Source organism: Lissotriton helveticus, chromosome 2_2 (genome assembly GCF_964261635.1).
Source record: "Lissotriton helveticus chromosome 2_2, aLisHel1.1, whole genome shotgun sequence".
Lineage (NCBI taxonomy): Eukaryota > Metazoa > Chordata > Amphibia > Caudata > Salamandridae > Lissotriton > Lissotriton helveticus.
Genome location: NC_136060.1, coordinates 374,924,240 through 374,940,372, shown reverse-complemented (window position 1 = coordinate 374,940,372; position 16,133 = coordinate 374,924,240). Strand labels below are relative to the sequence as shown.

At 45.0% G+C, this 16,133-nt stretch overlaps 1 protein-coding gene across 12 annotated transcripts in view; it reads left to right on the top strand.

The window, feature by feature from the left end:
* Positions 1-16,133, top strand: part of ADD1 (adducin 1) — a 634,474-nt gene that overhangs the window by 362,750 nt on the left and 255,591 nt on the right. For all 12 annotated transcript variants that reach the window (XM_078678558.1, XM_078678561.1, XM_078678553.1 and 9 more), the window contains 2 exons: positions 1,757-1,837; positions 7,885-8,034. In XM_078678558.1, coding sequence (XP_078534684.1) covers positions 1,757-1,837; positions 7,885-8,034 — 231 coding nt within the window. The remainder of the gene's footprint in view (positions 1-1,756; positions 1,838-7,884; positions 8,035-16,133) is intronic.

Sequence of the window (16,133 nt, the reverse complement as noted above, 5' to 3'; positions counted from 1 at the left end):
CGTACAGCTTTATCCTTTACCCTATCATATACAAAGCTGGTAAAACAGTTTTGCCTACAATAATGTTTGACTTGCACATGCCAGTCTGTAATTGGCAGCATTTTTCTGTTGCAGTTGTGTGTGACAGAACAAAGTGGGACAGCTTTCTAGAGAACCTGTGAAATTGTTGCATCATTTGCTTTTAATTTACATTTATTTTGGACATTGGGGCAGGTTAAGACCTCATGACTAGGGTGTTTCACTAGTATTGTGTAGCAGTGTTTGTATATGGCTCCATACCCCTGGGAAGGCAGCGAAGACCCCAGATTTGCTTTGACTTGTTGATTGTCCTTTTGTGGTTTGTTGCTGGAAGGATGATGGATACACCATGTTCTTCGTTTTATGTGTTTGGTGAGGTGCATGAGGTTGAAAGATGCCCTCTAATGATGATGCAGCGTACATTGCTGCACAAGGGTGAAATGTTGCTTTGGGTGTGAGAATTGCTTCCTCATTCACTCAACAATCCAAATACGATCAACTCGCCAATTTTTTCAATGAGTTGAAGGAACAACGGCTTCACTCTGGTCGATGATCAGGCTTAAGATAAAACTCAAACCTTATCATCAACCCGAGGCGACTGATTGTATTTGGATTGTTGAGTGAATGAGGAGGCAAATTTGATAGGGGATTGGTAGAGTATGTGTGATACCTCCAGTCTTGAGGGAAAGTAGAAGACAATGAACAGAAAATATTAATTGTTTTATGTGTTTGCAATTTTTGGAATGGGGGATTGGAACTATAACAAAGAATAGACAGTTATTATTGATTTATTGTTTGACAATTTCTATGTAAGGATTTTATCATGTAGTAACTCATAGGGTTGGGATTAGTTACATGTGAGGACCCTCATACATGTTTATGTTTTTGTGCAGGCAATTATTGCATAAATCAATAGGAGGGAAATAATTGTTGTCCTGAAGGTGGAGTCATTCTACAATATCCACCGTAACGCGTCAATACCTAGTGTTGGTAAATTTGAGGAACGTGGGTTTTACATGTTGATGTTTTTCACAACGTGTTATCTCTATGGATTACAACAAATTAACACATCTTTGACTAATGTTTTTGTCTTGCATGTTGTCTCTCCTTTTATCTGTATACTTATGATACAATTGTTTTGTGTGGTTTTAGATTGATTTGTACTCTCAGGATGAATGTTATTGACAGTAAATTTGATAATATAAAGTTGTCACTCTGGCTCTTTCAAGACTGGGTGTACGAGTATGTGTCAATTGAAGAATCTTCTATATAACTGAGGTGTATGATTTTAGGTCTCCAAGAGAATTTACTTGTGACTGCGAAGTCTAATTTGAAACCCTGTCTCTTGGAGTAGTGGGGCCTCTCTCTTTTGCATTAACATGAAAGATACCTCAACAGTATAGAGAAGGAAAACCACAAGTACCAACTGTGCTGTGTATAGCACAGAGAAAGATTTGAAGAAGCTGTACTCTTACTTACAAAGAGCTACATATCGTAGCAAACCCAATGTTTATTCATCAGTCATTGGAAACCACCTCAACTAGGAGATGCTGACCCCCCTAAAAGCAAAGTCGGATGCTTACTTGGAGTGTGCAAACATAGCTATTGTGTACAGAAAAACTCATTATGAAGCCAATTCATTTTGGATGAAAGAAAAATGAACGGAGCATCTTATTACTGAAGTGTTTTTATGAGAAGTGCTCTTGCAATTTAACATTCTTTTCTGGTTTCTCCTTAGGCTAGAGTTACTTCTGAACAGGAGCATTTCCTTATTGTACCCTTTGGACTTCTATACAGCGAGGCTACAGCATCCAGTTTGGTGAGTAAGAAGTGTTCAGTTGCTTTCCTAAAAGAAAATCCTAGTTTGTGCTGTGAACGTTTCCTAAACTATTAGTTCTTTCGTGTTACTGGTGTATGCGGTATTTGACAGTGTGTTTCATGGTAGGTCTTAGACCGGCACCTCCCAAATGTTTGAGAACACCAACACTTTTTCGAACAACAAACTTTCACAACCCACCTAGCTTTAATGAACATGAGGAGGGCGATTGTTTATTTTTAAAGTAACTGAAGCATTGTGTATTAGCGCACTGTAATTTAAAGACAGCATATTTTACAATGAAATGGTCACTAAATTTGCACAGATATACTGTTTTAAACTATATTGTACACAAATGATGGTAATGTGTGAAATCTGGTTTCAGGGAATATTTATCTTTTGTGCATCAAGTATAGTATCTTCATATATTTTGATCATATTACGTTCTTATTTTCACACACTTCAGAATTACGGTGCTTCATTTTTTTTGTTTTCCCAAAAGCTGAATGTGTGCAGTTCATTTATAGGTATTTACATTTTGTTGTGGTTTACACAAATGACATCCAACAGACTTTACTTTTACCTCTCCCTCTACACAGCATGATTGTTACATAATTTGCTTTGCTTTTCTTTCTCACTGTAAAGTGAGAGACATTTGTAACCTCCAATCTCCATGTTAAAAAAAGTAAGCAGCAATTTTCAGAAGACATAGACTGACATTTGACCTCTGTCTTTGAAGAGCAGCAAATATGTAAAGATAAATACAGAATTTTAGACATCTTTATTTATTGCTTGTAATTTTAAGTTCTACCAAAATCGGTTCGCGACCAGTTTGGGAAACACTGGCCTTACATTTGGATTGTCTTCTCTGAAAGAGAATTTCTAAATTGACCACAGACAGAGGATGTGGCCAAAAACCACAAGTGTACTGTTTGTAGAGGCTGCGCTTGAATGCATGTGTTATACGGACATTTATATGCTAATCACGCTTGTTGTTTTATAATGAGCACAGGCTGATTGTGAAATATCCCGAGTCGAAACCTAATAGTCCTTTTTTAATCGCCAAAGATTTGCAAAGTTAAAGATTGCTGAGAATGATTTGTTCAAACAAGTAGTCCCCAAGGTTTCTGGAATTCGTAGGTCACATTGAAATAGCACCATGTGTAACATAACTATGAGAACATACCCCTATTCCAGACTCAAATGTGTTTAAAATGCATTAGTAACATGCCCAGATTACTAGAAACCCGACTGTGACTTACATGAGAGTTTTCTTAAATATTGTGTTTTTTAAGTAATGTGATGCAACTACCTTGCTATTCTTTGATATGCAAGACATGAATGAAACTGTACAGTATATGCTTTCTTCCAAACCCCCATTGTATGTTACGCATGTTATTGGGAAGCAGTGAAGACCCAAGAGCACTAAAAGTACCCTCAGGTGCTTGGAGTATTAAGGCAACAAGGTACTTTTGTGGAATACCTTTAACATTGAGATTAAGACCGAGGGGTTCTTTCACATGACTGCATTCGCTTGATGTATGAAGGAGAGGCTCCCATCAACGATTATAAACATGTTGCAGTCCACTTTTTGGTGCATCCACTCCTAAAGGTGGCTCCGGTAGGCAGGTGCATTACGTTTATCCACAGATACCTTTTGTCAGTTGAGATGTAGCTGAATGTTGCCTGGTTATCTGTGATGGCCGATGTTGTAGCCTTCATTGATTATTTATGAAGGTGCCATATACAAAGGTTCAGCAAGAGATGGTGATACCCGAAGGATACAGCAAGGATGATGGTAGTTTGGGATGGGTAAGATTCCAGTTAAACTTGTTAAGCATTGTTTTTTTCAAAATAGGTGAGCCATGTTCATACTGTTGCTTCTATTCTTCAAATATTAAGTTTGTGGTCGAGTTATTACTTCTTAGTCGATGGTGTTAAAGCCTGCCAAAGAGTTCAATAATAAACACTCCATGTGAAATATCTGCCCAAGAAGCCAGTGTCTCCAAAGCCACTATTTAAAGTCACTAATAGTAATTTTTAGGAACCATAAGATTCAGCTGAGGAAGTTTAAAAATTAAATGCATTAAATGTGTCAAGAAGCAACAGAAACTAGGCACCCTTCTCTTTCCATGCCACCTCTCACACACCTCTCAATGCCACCCTCTTCGTTGACACCTCGTACTCTATATTAATTTTTTTTATTTCCGTGTCCACCTCATCTGTGTTTCAGGAGCATAATGCGGTGTGGAGTGGAGGGGTCACTTTTCCAGAAAGCCACTAATCAGCCGCAGGACTATGAATATCTGTGCCATCAATATCTGTGCCATCAGCTCGTGGAATATAAGAGGCCTAACTTACTCTAAAGTAAATGTTGCTATAAAAGACTTGAGGAGACATGATATCATTTCGGCTCAAGATTAGGGGCCCTCCACTCAACTCCCTGGCATGACTTCACAGCATATGAAGCTCAAGCAACGGCTTTACAGACGGGGCATGACTCGGGAGGTGTGTCGATCTTCGTGAAAAATAAGCTAATGGCAACTCCTGTTTAATTCATGGAATGGGGATTATATTATCCTGAAGGAATCTCTGGCCAGCAGCGGGTGAGTGAGGCTAAGGTTCTCTCTTATCATAGGGTGCATTTTCCTTCACCCTGCCAATATAAGAGGAGAATCAGCTTTGACATCAGTGCTCCCATTACTTGAAAGTAAGCCACACATACCTCATGGGGTTCTTGGGCACCCAACTTTAGGAGTATGATAGAATCTCAGCAAAGCATGCAAGTAGCAAAGAACCAGGGCAGATTAAGACCCTAACAAACAGTAGGAATCAAACAGCACCCTTAAAACAACTAAACAATGCTCTGAAAAACCTCGGCCATGATAAGGAGGAGAACAAGAGCTGCGCAACCCAGATTGCCACAATATGACTAAAATATAGGAAATTTCTCCACACTCAAAAAAGGGAGGAGGAAGCCAGAAGGTGGCTGAATCGCACGAGATAGTAAAATCTAATGACCAGAAGAAATTCTGGCTATGGATTACCAAATGCTCAACCCTAAAATCTCAGGCGACTGCATCGCCCCCGCCGAATGGGAATCCCACATCAAAGGCCTATACGTAGATCATGCGGTAGATAGCATTGAGATCGATGCACCTTGACAGGGCACCAATATGCCAACAACATCATTAAGCCTAGTCCATGCAGATATGACATCAGTAAGCCCGGCCAGGTGGTGACAGCCACAAAGCAATGAACCCAAGTGGCGCCCCAGGCCCAAGTGGCATCCCGGCTGTGGCATAACAAATCAAAGTGCCTCAGTAATTGCCCCTTTATTCCAGGAATACCTACTTGGGGCTACCATCCCAGAGTCATGGAGGGGTTCACTATTAGTTCCCTTACAAAAGAAAGGCTCCCGATTATGCTTAGGGAATTATCCCCTGATTGCGCTCCTTGACACGGAAGGGAAGTGCTTTGTCAGTATTTTAAATAGGGGACTACAAACCTGGGCAGAGGAAAGAAAAGTTGATTCCTCCATGGCAAAACATCCTTTCAAAAGGGCTGCCTCACTGAAAACAACTTCACCTGTATTTCCTACCTGAGTGATGTAGCAATGGCCACAAATGGCAAGGCCCTCTATGCTGGGTTTATGGACATCCAAACTGTTTTCAACAGTGTATAACTAGCTGAATGGGTGGAGGTCTGTGGGTTTTTGTGCTGCAATTGTTAGGGCCCAATTTCGTTGTGGCACATTCCTCACGAACAGCTTCACCCAAGAGCCATTTAAAAAAAATAAGTGTGGAGGATTGTGCCCTCACAGTCTGTCAAAGGTAGTCCAAAAAAAAGAAAAAGTTCAAGCGTTCCTTAATGGTATTGCGTATGTGGTTTTTAGGTCTCGCGACCTATCAATGCGCGCAAGCGCATTGAGCGGAGCGAGAATTCATGTCCTCAAAACGCTCGTGAAACCAAGGGCTTCTTGCGCTGCGGTTTTCATTAAGTTCACGTGAATCATGTGACCAAACAAGCACGCGCATTCACGGCCGCACAGCACATCAAAGGGCTTCGCCCAGCGTGCGCTCTGCGGCTTCTCCTCCCCTAACACGCTTCTCCTCCCCTAATTAATCATGGCCGGCCGGCCGTACTTTCAGTTTCCTATCTACTCTGTTCCTTTGTCCGCCGTTCATGTTCACTACCTAACTACGCTACGAGATTTGTTTAAATGTTGACGCCTACATCGTCATTAAACCTTTGAAGACGGAGTTCATCAACACAGGACACGGATTCACCGTTTCATTCACGGTAAATGCAGGGTCATTGGTCCATCACTTAGACATTTTACGAGTGACACTCCAACCCTCTCACCACTCTCACTTAATTATCCCAGTCTCATCCGCTGTCCTTCCCCCGCACTTCATCTTGTACTCACCTCCCGCCACCCCTCCCCCCTTTTCCGGCGCCACCATTTCTTCCACTTCATTCATTTCCAGATTTTCCCCCCGTATAATTTCGGTCACCTTCATCACTCATGCTGTTAAACAACAGCTACATCAAAATATAAAACGTCAAAAAGGTCGCTCTTTCTGTTGCTCAAGAAGTTTGCTATGCAAACAAGCACTGGCGTTGCCAATAGGTTTCGCATTTGGAAAGTTGGAGCTATTGGTTTTGTAAATGACATTTTATATTTATAGATTATTGACAATGCCAATAACGATATATAAATATAAAATGTCATTTACAAAACCAATAGCTCCAACTTTCCTACTGCGAGACCTATTGGCAACGCCAGTGCTTGTTATTGATTGTTTCATATGCGAACAAAGAAGCACAGCTGACACGTGTTTCGCCCTGTTGGCCGTGGGCTTTTTCAAGGTAAAGTTCAGGTGTGTAGTCAGGGAAAAAAAGTGATTCTCGGAATGTCCGATATTCTGTTTCTGCGGTCCTGGAGCTCCAGGACCGCAGAAACAGAATATCGGACTTTCCGAGAATGAGATAAGATCTGGTCAAGTGGGCTCCAAGTGTCCTTAGTCTCCAACCTGCTGACTAAGCAAGCAAAACTAATATTGATGAAACAAGATGCACAACCCCTGAAGAAATTGGCACATGGTAGCTAGTCCTCAACACTGTATGTCCCAGGGGTTCTGACTACTTAACCTTTCATTCCCTTTTAGCATGGTTATGAAATGACAGCTGATGAGCCTTCGATTTGGACTAATCCCTCTGAGAACCTATTGGTACGGCCATAGGAATCTTGACGACTCTGACAGACATTTACGTTTTTGTGCAGAAGAAGAGGAATCCCTAACCTATATTCTCTGCATCTGCGAAAAGTTGAGGTGATCAATGTGGTGTACCTTAAATGTCAGGACATACCGAGACACTATGGAAGTTTGCCAGAGAAGCGACTTGTCGGAACTAGCAGCCCAACTTCTGAAATTTATGAAAATTGGGAGAGTGAGAGCGCCACCTGTCGTTGTACTGGGCTCTATGTGTATATATGCAGGAAATTTCAATATCTTTTGCAGGCCCCCAAACCCAATAAGACAGCCAAAACATTGCATTCCTCAAATTCCTATTCTTGTGTTGGGTGCAGCAGTGGAATGTACATTCGAGATAAATTGAACACTTAAGGCCTTTGAAAGCACCTTTATTTAATGCACTTTAGCTTGGCTCGGCACCAAAATGTAGATTGGGGGTCATATGGAACAGTCTAGACAGCGGTTGGATAGCGTTCTCCTCCACTTCCAGCCCACCCTTTTATATTGTTGTTTTTAACTGCTATTTTTATGTTTGCCCCATCACTTGTTTGCATCTAATGCTCCTTCTTTTTCAGCTGTCATTTTTTAGGCATTCCCTTTCAACATTTTATTTGCCAGCAGTCAATTCTGTGCTTTACCTGCTACCCATCTGGGTGCTCCATTACAATGATTTTAATTAATTCCACTAAATAATGTATCGTCTTCTGTGCCAGTAATGATTTCCAACATATTCTCTTAAAGCATTCCAGATCCAGAAGTATTGTCAATTTGTTATTGTACTCCTTTTGTCAGGTTAAAATTAATATTCAAGGAGATGTAGTTGACCGTGGAAGCACAAATTTGGGCGTGAATCAAGCTGGCTTTACATTGCACTCTGCAATCTACGCAGCTCGTCCAGACATTAAATGTGTTGTTCATATTCACACACCAGCAGGAGCTGCGGTAAGTTTACATTTTATTTTGTTTGTTTTATTGTGAACATAATAACTAATACGGATTCGTGCAACTGCTTATTCAGTTTTACTGTAGCTAATATTCTGATTATAAATAAAGTAGACACCTAGTAGCGAAGATTGAAAAAATATATTGTTTTTGGTTTGTCTTTTGACGCTGAAATCCCAGACCTGGCTTTGATGGCAATCAGGTCAGCACCGTACCTTTTGCTGACGTCCAACAGGAGCGTCAGTGTCAATAGTGGCACAACAGATGATTCTGCTTTTTTTCTCCTTTTCTTCACCTACTCACCTAAGATATTTTTCTCTGAGAGCCCATCTGAGCCCTGGACTACATTTCAGTGGAAGCTCTGTTTTTTTTATTTTTTTCCAATTTCCCTCGGTCTAATTTTGTCCCTGTCCTTCCAGGACCCATTGAACATCATTGGAGCAAACCTCACATTCTTTGGTCGAATGATGAGAGACTGATCGGAACCCCCACCACAAAGACCTGGTGGGGAGTCAAACACAGCTTTTGTTTCCCTTCCACATGAAGGTTATGTGGCTGAATTAGCAGCCATCTGACTGAAAAAACTAGGATTACAATGCCAGAAAAAGCCTTCAATTACTTTTTACCAACTTGCAATGCAGAGTAAGGGTCTTTTGACAGAAAATAAAAATGTAGAAAAAGTGGTTTGAACAGTCCCATTGATGCACAGTCCCACTCTCACGAGGCAGCACTGAATGTTAGAGGCTCCTGCCAGTAACTTTATCATAGGAAGGAATGCCTCTAGACCTATGGAAGACACAAAAGCTGCTTTTTTTCCTCTTCAAATACTAAACCTTTCAGGCATTCTATTCCCCTAATTGTAGACTGAATTAGACACAAGTTTAGACTTAAGAGTACTCAATGTAGTTTTGAATTGGGAGTTTTAATTTGGAATGATACATTTCTTTAAAAAGAAGGAATGCCTTTGATAACTTTTGAAGTATGCACTGTAGCATTGGAAATGCCCACTCCGCACTCTTGTACACAAATATGTAGCTTATATGTTCTGGGATCTCCAAACGCATCTACATACAAAATCATTACTGCAGAAAAGTAATCACAAAGCAATGTTACTTCCCACATCCCACTCATTTCTTCATACCAACATTCTAGGCCCCTAGAAGTTGCTCTGATGAGGTGACCCATGTACCACGGTTTAGTCATTACAGTGACGTGTCATCCAGGCTGTTCGTGATGCACTGATATCGGTCACCTCAGGAAACCCACCTGTATGCCGAATTGTGCCTTCTGGTACTAAAACAGCCCATCTCCTTTAATCCTCATTCTCAGCTGTGACCAAATATGATGGGAGCAAGACCCCAGTATCCTTTAGTTGCCTATGTACCTGACATGATGTTACAGTATTACTAAATCATATAGTGAGACTTACGTGATGGGTGTGTGGCCTCGTCCCCAGCTAGCCATCACGAAATAGCACCTGAGGTCGATAAACCGTCGTCCAAAATCACTTTTGATCTCCTCCACTTCTTGCCTGTTAGTATCAATGTGAGCGATTGTTTTTTCTTCAATCACATCTTTTTTATTGAAAAAAAACGGTCGATCAAGGTCTACAATAACAAAACTTTACTTTAAAAATGTTAGCATTACTTGCTAAATGAAACCAAATTGAACATTGTCATTATGTAATGCCTCAGAAGGACACATTACCTGACTCTCAATGGCATATCTAGTAATCAGCCTTGCTAATTTTATTTTCTAATTGAAGAAAGGGCCATATTCTGTAATGCCTGAGGCAGTAGTTAAAACCACTGAAAGCCGTGGCCCTTCAGAAAAGTGTTTCATTGGCCGTGCCACAAGGTGCCGGATGAGCATTTCCACCAGCAAATTATTCAATACCTTTTCTGGAAGCTGCGAAACCTGGAGCAACTGAAAGTGTTTCCCCCATTGGAGATAGCCCAAAGGCAAAGCAGATCGCCTGCCTTGAGCATCAGCATGAAAGCCGCTTGCAAATGCACAGAAATTACTTATCTGCTTCACCTCCCTTTCTAGGTCGAGCTCTCTCGACCTATTGTCGCCCACTTGCCTCTGAAGGGAGACAGAGTGGTGCACGAGCCTACTAGGGTCTGTGGACGCGCTTACGCAGGCCTGCGCAGACACACACACTCAGACACACACACACACACACACGCGCAGACACACACACACGCGCAGACACACACACGCGCACACATACACACACGTGCCAAGCCCCCCAAGCCCCACTTACCGCATCAGCGGCCTCAGCTACCACCGGTCCTCTGGCGATCCACTCCGTGGGCTTCTCGTAAAGACGGAAGTCCCGCCCCACGACAGCCGTGAGCGTGCACATCCCGAAACCGGAAGTTCGGGAGTGTGCACGCTCACGGCTTGTTTAATGTGGCACCGAGTTACTGTACGAGAAGCTACTGGGTTGTTTTTGGCATATTTAATTTTAAAGGATAGCCTGGATTAGCATGGGCAATCATTCGTGTAGTAAGTGGCGCCTGGCGGTGCAAACACCTCCAGCTTTCAACTTCAGCGTGCTCAAGTAATTGTTTTGTCAAAAGTGGATGCGAGGTAAGTTCCAGACGCTTGCCTATCCGTGTCAAGCGGTTTAAATCGGTAAGAACAGCGCAAACACCCCATGGATTCCACACACAGGCAGATCTTCTGAAGTAGTAACAGCCGTGAGCGTGCACATCCCGAAACCAGAAGTTCGGGAGTGTGCACGCTCACGGCTTGTTGTTGTTCTGTTTTAGCGCACATATTCACTTTCATGGCAGCCTTAAAACATTCCTGATGAATTTAGTATTTTTTCTGGACAATTAAAACATACTGCGTGCTCTCCCTGAGAAGGAAATTCTTTTGAAAACTTTCTTCGGCAAAGTTTGCTGTGGTTGACAAGAAGGTGATGTTCATTTTTTTATAAGCAAATAGCCCTGCATTTCTTTATTCTGCCGGTATTGGTTGACATTGTGGTGTTTGGTGAAGTTAACTGCTTAATTCATAACACAAGTCCTGGCAGCTAGCATTTTCATATGTCTGTAGTACAGTGTGAAAAAGAAGAATGTTGACAAATATTGACAAAATAATGATTCAATACACATTTAATTTTGCTACTGTCTGTGAACATGCATTAAAATATATTGCTGTTGTAAACTCGACTCGCAACTGGGAGTGTGTGTTAAATAAAGGAGCACACCGTACGCTTTGGGACTGAACTGTTTTCTTGTCTTGATGGGGCTACAGCAGTTGCCTGCAGTGAGCAACAATTAAGTCAATGCTTTGTTAGCTAAGAATTGGAGTTAAAACTCAGCCTTACCGTTGGACACAGAGATTTTAGGATGCATTCTGGTCAAATGTGTCCGTTTCATGTTTTAACACTGCCTCTACAGGCTAACATCACCTATTCCTTACACTGATTATTTAACTAGAAAGACGATGAGGTCATCGTTGACAGTAACAAATCCCTTTAGTATCTTTTAATGTACCTGCTTTTGTTTAATAAAATCTCATTCCACTGGTGTGCCGTCTCATTAGTGCATAGCGCACTACAGATTCCCCGTATTCACTTTCAAACAGAGACCTGCTTCCACAAAGAGGACGAGGAAGGTAATGTTAAAATGACATGGGTGGTTGCGAATCTAAGTACTTTAACTGTTGTCATGCCAGATGATGTGGCTATAAATATAACAATATTCTCTGCGCAACGCTATGTTTTTAGGTCTCCTCTATTATATTCCGCAAGGAATAAATAGACGAGAGTATTGTGGGCAAACCAAGCTCTGAAACCATCACAGATTTTGGACGGTTTGTGTGGAGCACTCGTGCAGAAAGCGCGTCCACATCAAAGCCATCAGCCTCCCTCCCACAGGCATCTGTTGGTTCCCCAGCGTTGGCGCAGTGCGTGCTCGGCCTCACTTCTCCTCCCCCCCTAATTACATCCCTTGCATCCCTGCTTTCACTTTCACGGACGCGAGGCCTTGAGCTTCACTTCAAAGGCATCCTCCCTTTGTGGTCTGTCCGACCACTTTACTGTGTCCTTCGTTGTCTCTCTTTCTCTCTGACTCTACTGATATCCCTCACCCAATCTGTGCCCCCTCATCTCAGCGTCTCCTTCGCCCTCCCCTCACTCACCCTCTCTTCCCACCCTCGCCCTCTCTTCCCACCCTCACCCCATCTCTAATTTTACTTTTAACTTCTCTCTGACCCCTCGTCTCCTCTTCAATTGCACCTCGTGCATGTCTGCCTCGCCGACCCTCTCCAGGCGCTCATGTCTCCCTCGACTCCTCCTTTCTACCATCCTCCCTCTTTCCCTCTGTTTCCCGTCATCTTTTCTCGCACACATCTCTCTAACCACCCCCTCCCCCTCATCTTCCCAGATGTGTCTCCCCCTCCCATGTCTCTTTCTGTTGTCCTCTGTCTCACTCAGCCCTTCTCTCATCCTTCCTGTTTTGCGCGCCCTCCATTTCGTTATGCCCCTCTTTCCCTTATGCCACCTCTCATCTCCGTTATGCCTGCACGTGAGGATACTGACAGCATCAACACGCCCGTGAGGATACTGACAGCATCAACACGCCCTCGACCCCTTTCCAGCTCGGATTCATGCACAGCGGGGATGGGTGCAATGCCAGCGTCTCCGCTACTGGCAAACGCTGCAGGCCGCATTCCAGTCCATCCTTTTTCGCCCACTATGTCACTCGACAGACACCAGCACGTGCACAGCAGCTTTGGAGCTGCCCCGTCCAGCCCCAGCGGGCAGGCCAGCTCTTCTCTGGATGGGAGACAAGCCACTGCTGACCGTTCCAGCCCATGTCTGCCCGGCCAGGGGCTGGAGCCCGAGTTCTGTGGCAAGAGGGCCGGTGCTTAATTGGTTTCCGGTGCTGAGAGATAAGCAAAATGGCTGTTTATGAATACAGTATGCATTCAAAATTACTAATACCTGCCTCCCCAGACTATATTTTAGCTATGGGGATTTGGAATAAAGAGCACTTGCTACCCAACATATGCACTCATGTCAAATAGAACCTCTGGTAAAAAGTACACCATCATGAAGTTACCTATTGGAGTTTTTGGTAGGGGGAACATGCCTTTATGCATTGGGGTGTAGAGGAATGACTTGGCAAACTGGATGACTAGCTTATTGCAAGTGACTGAGTGGTTCAAGGTTTACATCACTCTACCACCCTCACGCTACCGCCCTCACTCTACCACCCTCACTCTACCGCCCTCACTCTACCTCCCTGACTCTACCACTCTACCGCCTTCACTCTATCGCCCTCACTCTACCACTCTACCGCCCTCACGCACTCATTCTACCACTCTACCGCCCTCACTCTACTGCCCTCACTCTACCACACTACCGCCCTCACGCTACCGCCCTCACGCTACCGCCCTCACGCTACCGCCCTCACTCTACTGCCCTCACTCTACCACTCTACCGCCCTCGCTCTACCGCCCTCTCTACCACTCTACCGCCCTCACTCTACCACTCTACCGCCCTCACTCTACCGCCCTCACTCTACCACTCTACCGCCCTCACTCTACCACCCTCACTCTAACACTCTACCGCCCTCATTTCCTCACTCTACCGCCCTCACTCTACAACTCTACTGTCCTCACGCCCTCACTCTACCTCCCTGACTCTACCACTCTACCACCCTCACGCCCTCACTCTACCACTGTACAGCCCTCACGCCCTCACTCTTATCTATCGCCCTCACTCTTATCTATCGCCCTCACTCTTATCTATCGCCCTCACTCTTATCTATCGCCCTCACTCTTATCTATCGCCCTCACTCTTATCTATCGCCCTCACTCTTATCTATCGACCTCACTCTTATCTATCGACCTCACTCTTATCTATCGACCTCACTCTTATCTATCGACCTCACTCTTATCTATCGACCTCACTCTTATCTATCGACCTCACTCTTATCTATCGACCTCACTCTTATCTATCGACCTCACTCTTATCTATCGACCTCACTCTTATCTATCGACCTCACTCTATCTATTGACCTCACTCTAGCTCTCTTCCACCCCACCTCCTTCTTTATATCCATGTTCTCTTCCACCCCGCCTCCTTCTTTAACTCTGTTCTTTTCTCCTGTGCTGATCTGCTGTTCCCTTCCACCACCTGCTTCTCTAACTCCCTGTTCTCTTCTCCCATGCTGATCTGCTGTTCGCATCCTCCCACCTCCTTCTCTAACTCCCTGTTCTCTTCTCCTGTGCTGATATGCTGCTCTCTTCCACACCGCATCCTTCTTTAACTCTGTTCTTTTCTCCTGTGCTGATCTGCTACTCTCTTCCACCCCACCCCCTTCTTTAACTCCCTGTTCTCTTCTCCTGTGCTGATCCGCTGCTCTCTTCCACCCCACCCCCTTCTTTAACTCCCTGTTCTCTTCTCTTCTCCTGTGCTGATCTACTACTCTTTCACCCGCCTCCTACTTTAACTCCCTGTTCTGTTCCCCCGTGCTGATCTGCTGCTCTCTTCCACAGCCTCCTTCTTTAACTCTGTTCTTTTCTCCTGTGCTGGTCTGCTGCTCTCTTCCACCTGCCTCCTTCTTTACCTCCCTGTTCTCTTCTCCTGTGCTGATCTGCTGCACTCTTCCACCCCCACCTCCTTCTTTAACTCCCTGTTCTCTTCTCTGGTGCTGACCTGCTGTTCTCTTTCACCCCACCTCCTTCTCTAACTCCCTGTTCTCTTCTCCTGTACTGATCTGCTGTTCTTTTCCACCGCCTCCTTCTGTAACTCCCAGTTCTCTTCTCCTGTGCTGTTCTGCGGTTCTCTTCCACCCCACCTCCTTATCTAACTCCCTGTTCTATTCTCTTCTCCTGTGCTGATCTGCTGCTCTCTTCCTCCCCACCTCTTTCTTTACCTCCCTGTTCTCTTCTGCTTTGCTGATCTGTTCCTCTCTTCCACCCATCTCCTTCTCTAACTCCCTGTTCTCTTCTCTTTTCCTGTGCTGATCTGCTACTCTCTTCCACCCCACCTCCTTCTTTAACTCTGTTCTTTTCTCCTGTGCTGATCTGCTGCTCTCTTCCACCCCACCTCCTTCTTTAACTCCCTGTTTTCTTCTCCTGTGCTGATCTGCTGCTCTCTTCCACCCACCTCCTTCTTTAACTCCCTGTTCTCTTCTCCTGAGCTGATCTGCTGCTCCCTTCCACCCGCCTCCTTCTTTAACTCCCTGTTCTCTTTTGCTGTGCTGATCTGCTGCTCTCTTCCACCCACCTCCTTCTCTAATTCCCTGTTCTCTTCTATTCTCCCGTACTCATATGCTGCTCTCTTCCACCGCCTCGCTCTCTAGCTCCCTGTTCTCTTCTCTTCTCCTGTGCCGATCTGCTGTTCTCTTCCACCTGCCTCCTTCTTTAACTCCCTGTTCTCTTCTGCTGTGCTGATCTGCTGCTCTCTTCCACATACATCCTTCTGTAACCGCACACACACATACATACAACCACGCACACACACATACACACAACCCCACACACAAACAGCGCCCCACACACATCACCCCACACATCACCCCACACATCACCCCACGCATCACCCCACGCATCACCCCACGCATCACCCCACGCATCACCCCACGCATCACCCCACGCATCACCCCACGCATCACCCCACGCATCACCCCACGCATCACCCCACGCATCACCCCACGCATCACCCCACGCATCACCCCACGCATCACCCCACGCATCACCCCACGCATCACCCCACGCATCACCCCACGCATCACCCCACGCATCACCCCACGCATCACCCCACGCATCACCCCACGCATCACCCCACGCATCACCCCACGCATCACCCCACGCATCACCCCACGCATCACCCCACGCATCACCCCACGCATCACCCCACGCATCACCCCACGCATCACCCCACGCATCACCCCACGCATCACCCCACGCATCACCCCACGCATCACCCCACGCATCACCCCACGCATCACCCCACGCATCACCCCACGCATCACCCCACGCATCACCCCACGCATCACCCCACGCATCACCCCACGCATCACCCCACGCATCACCCCACGCATCACCCCACGCATCACCCCACGCATCACCCC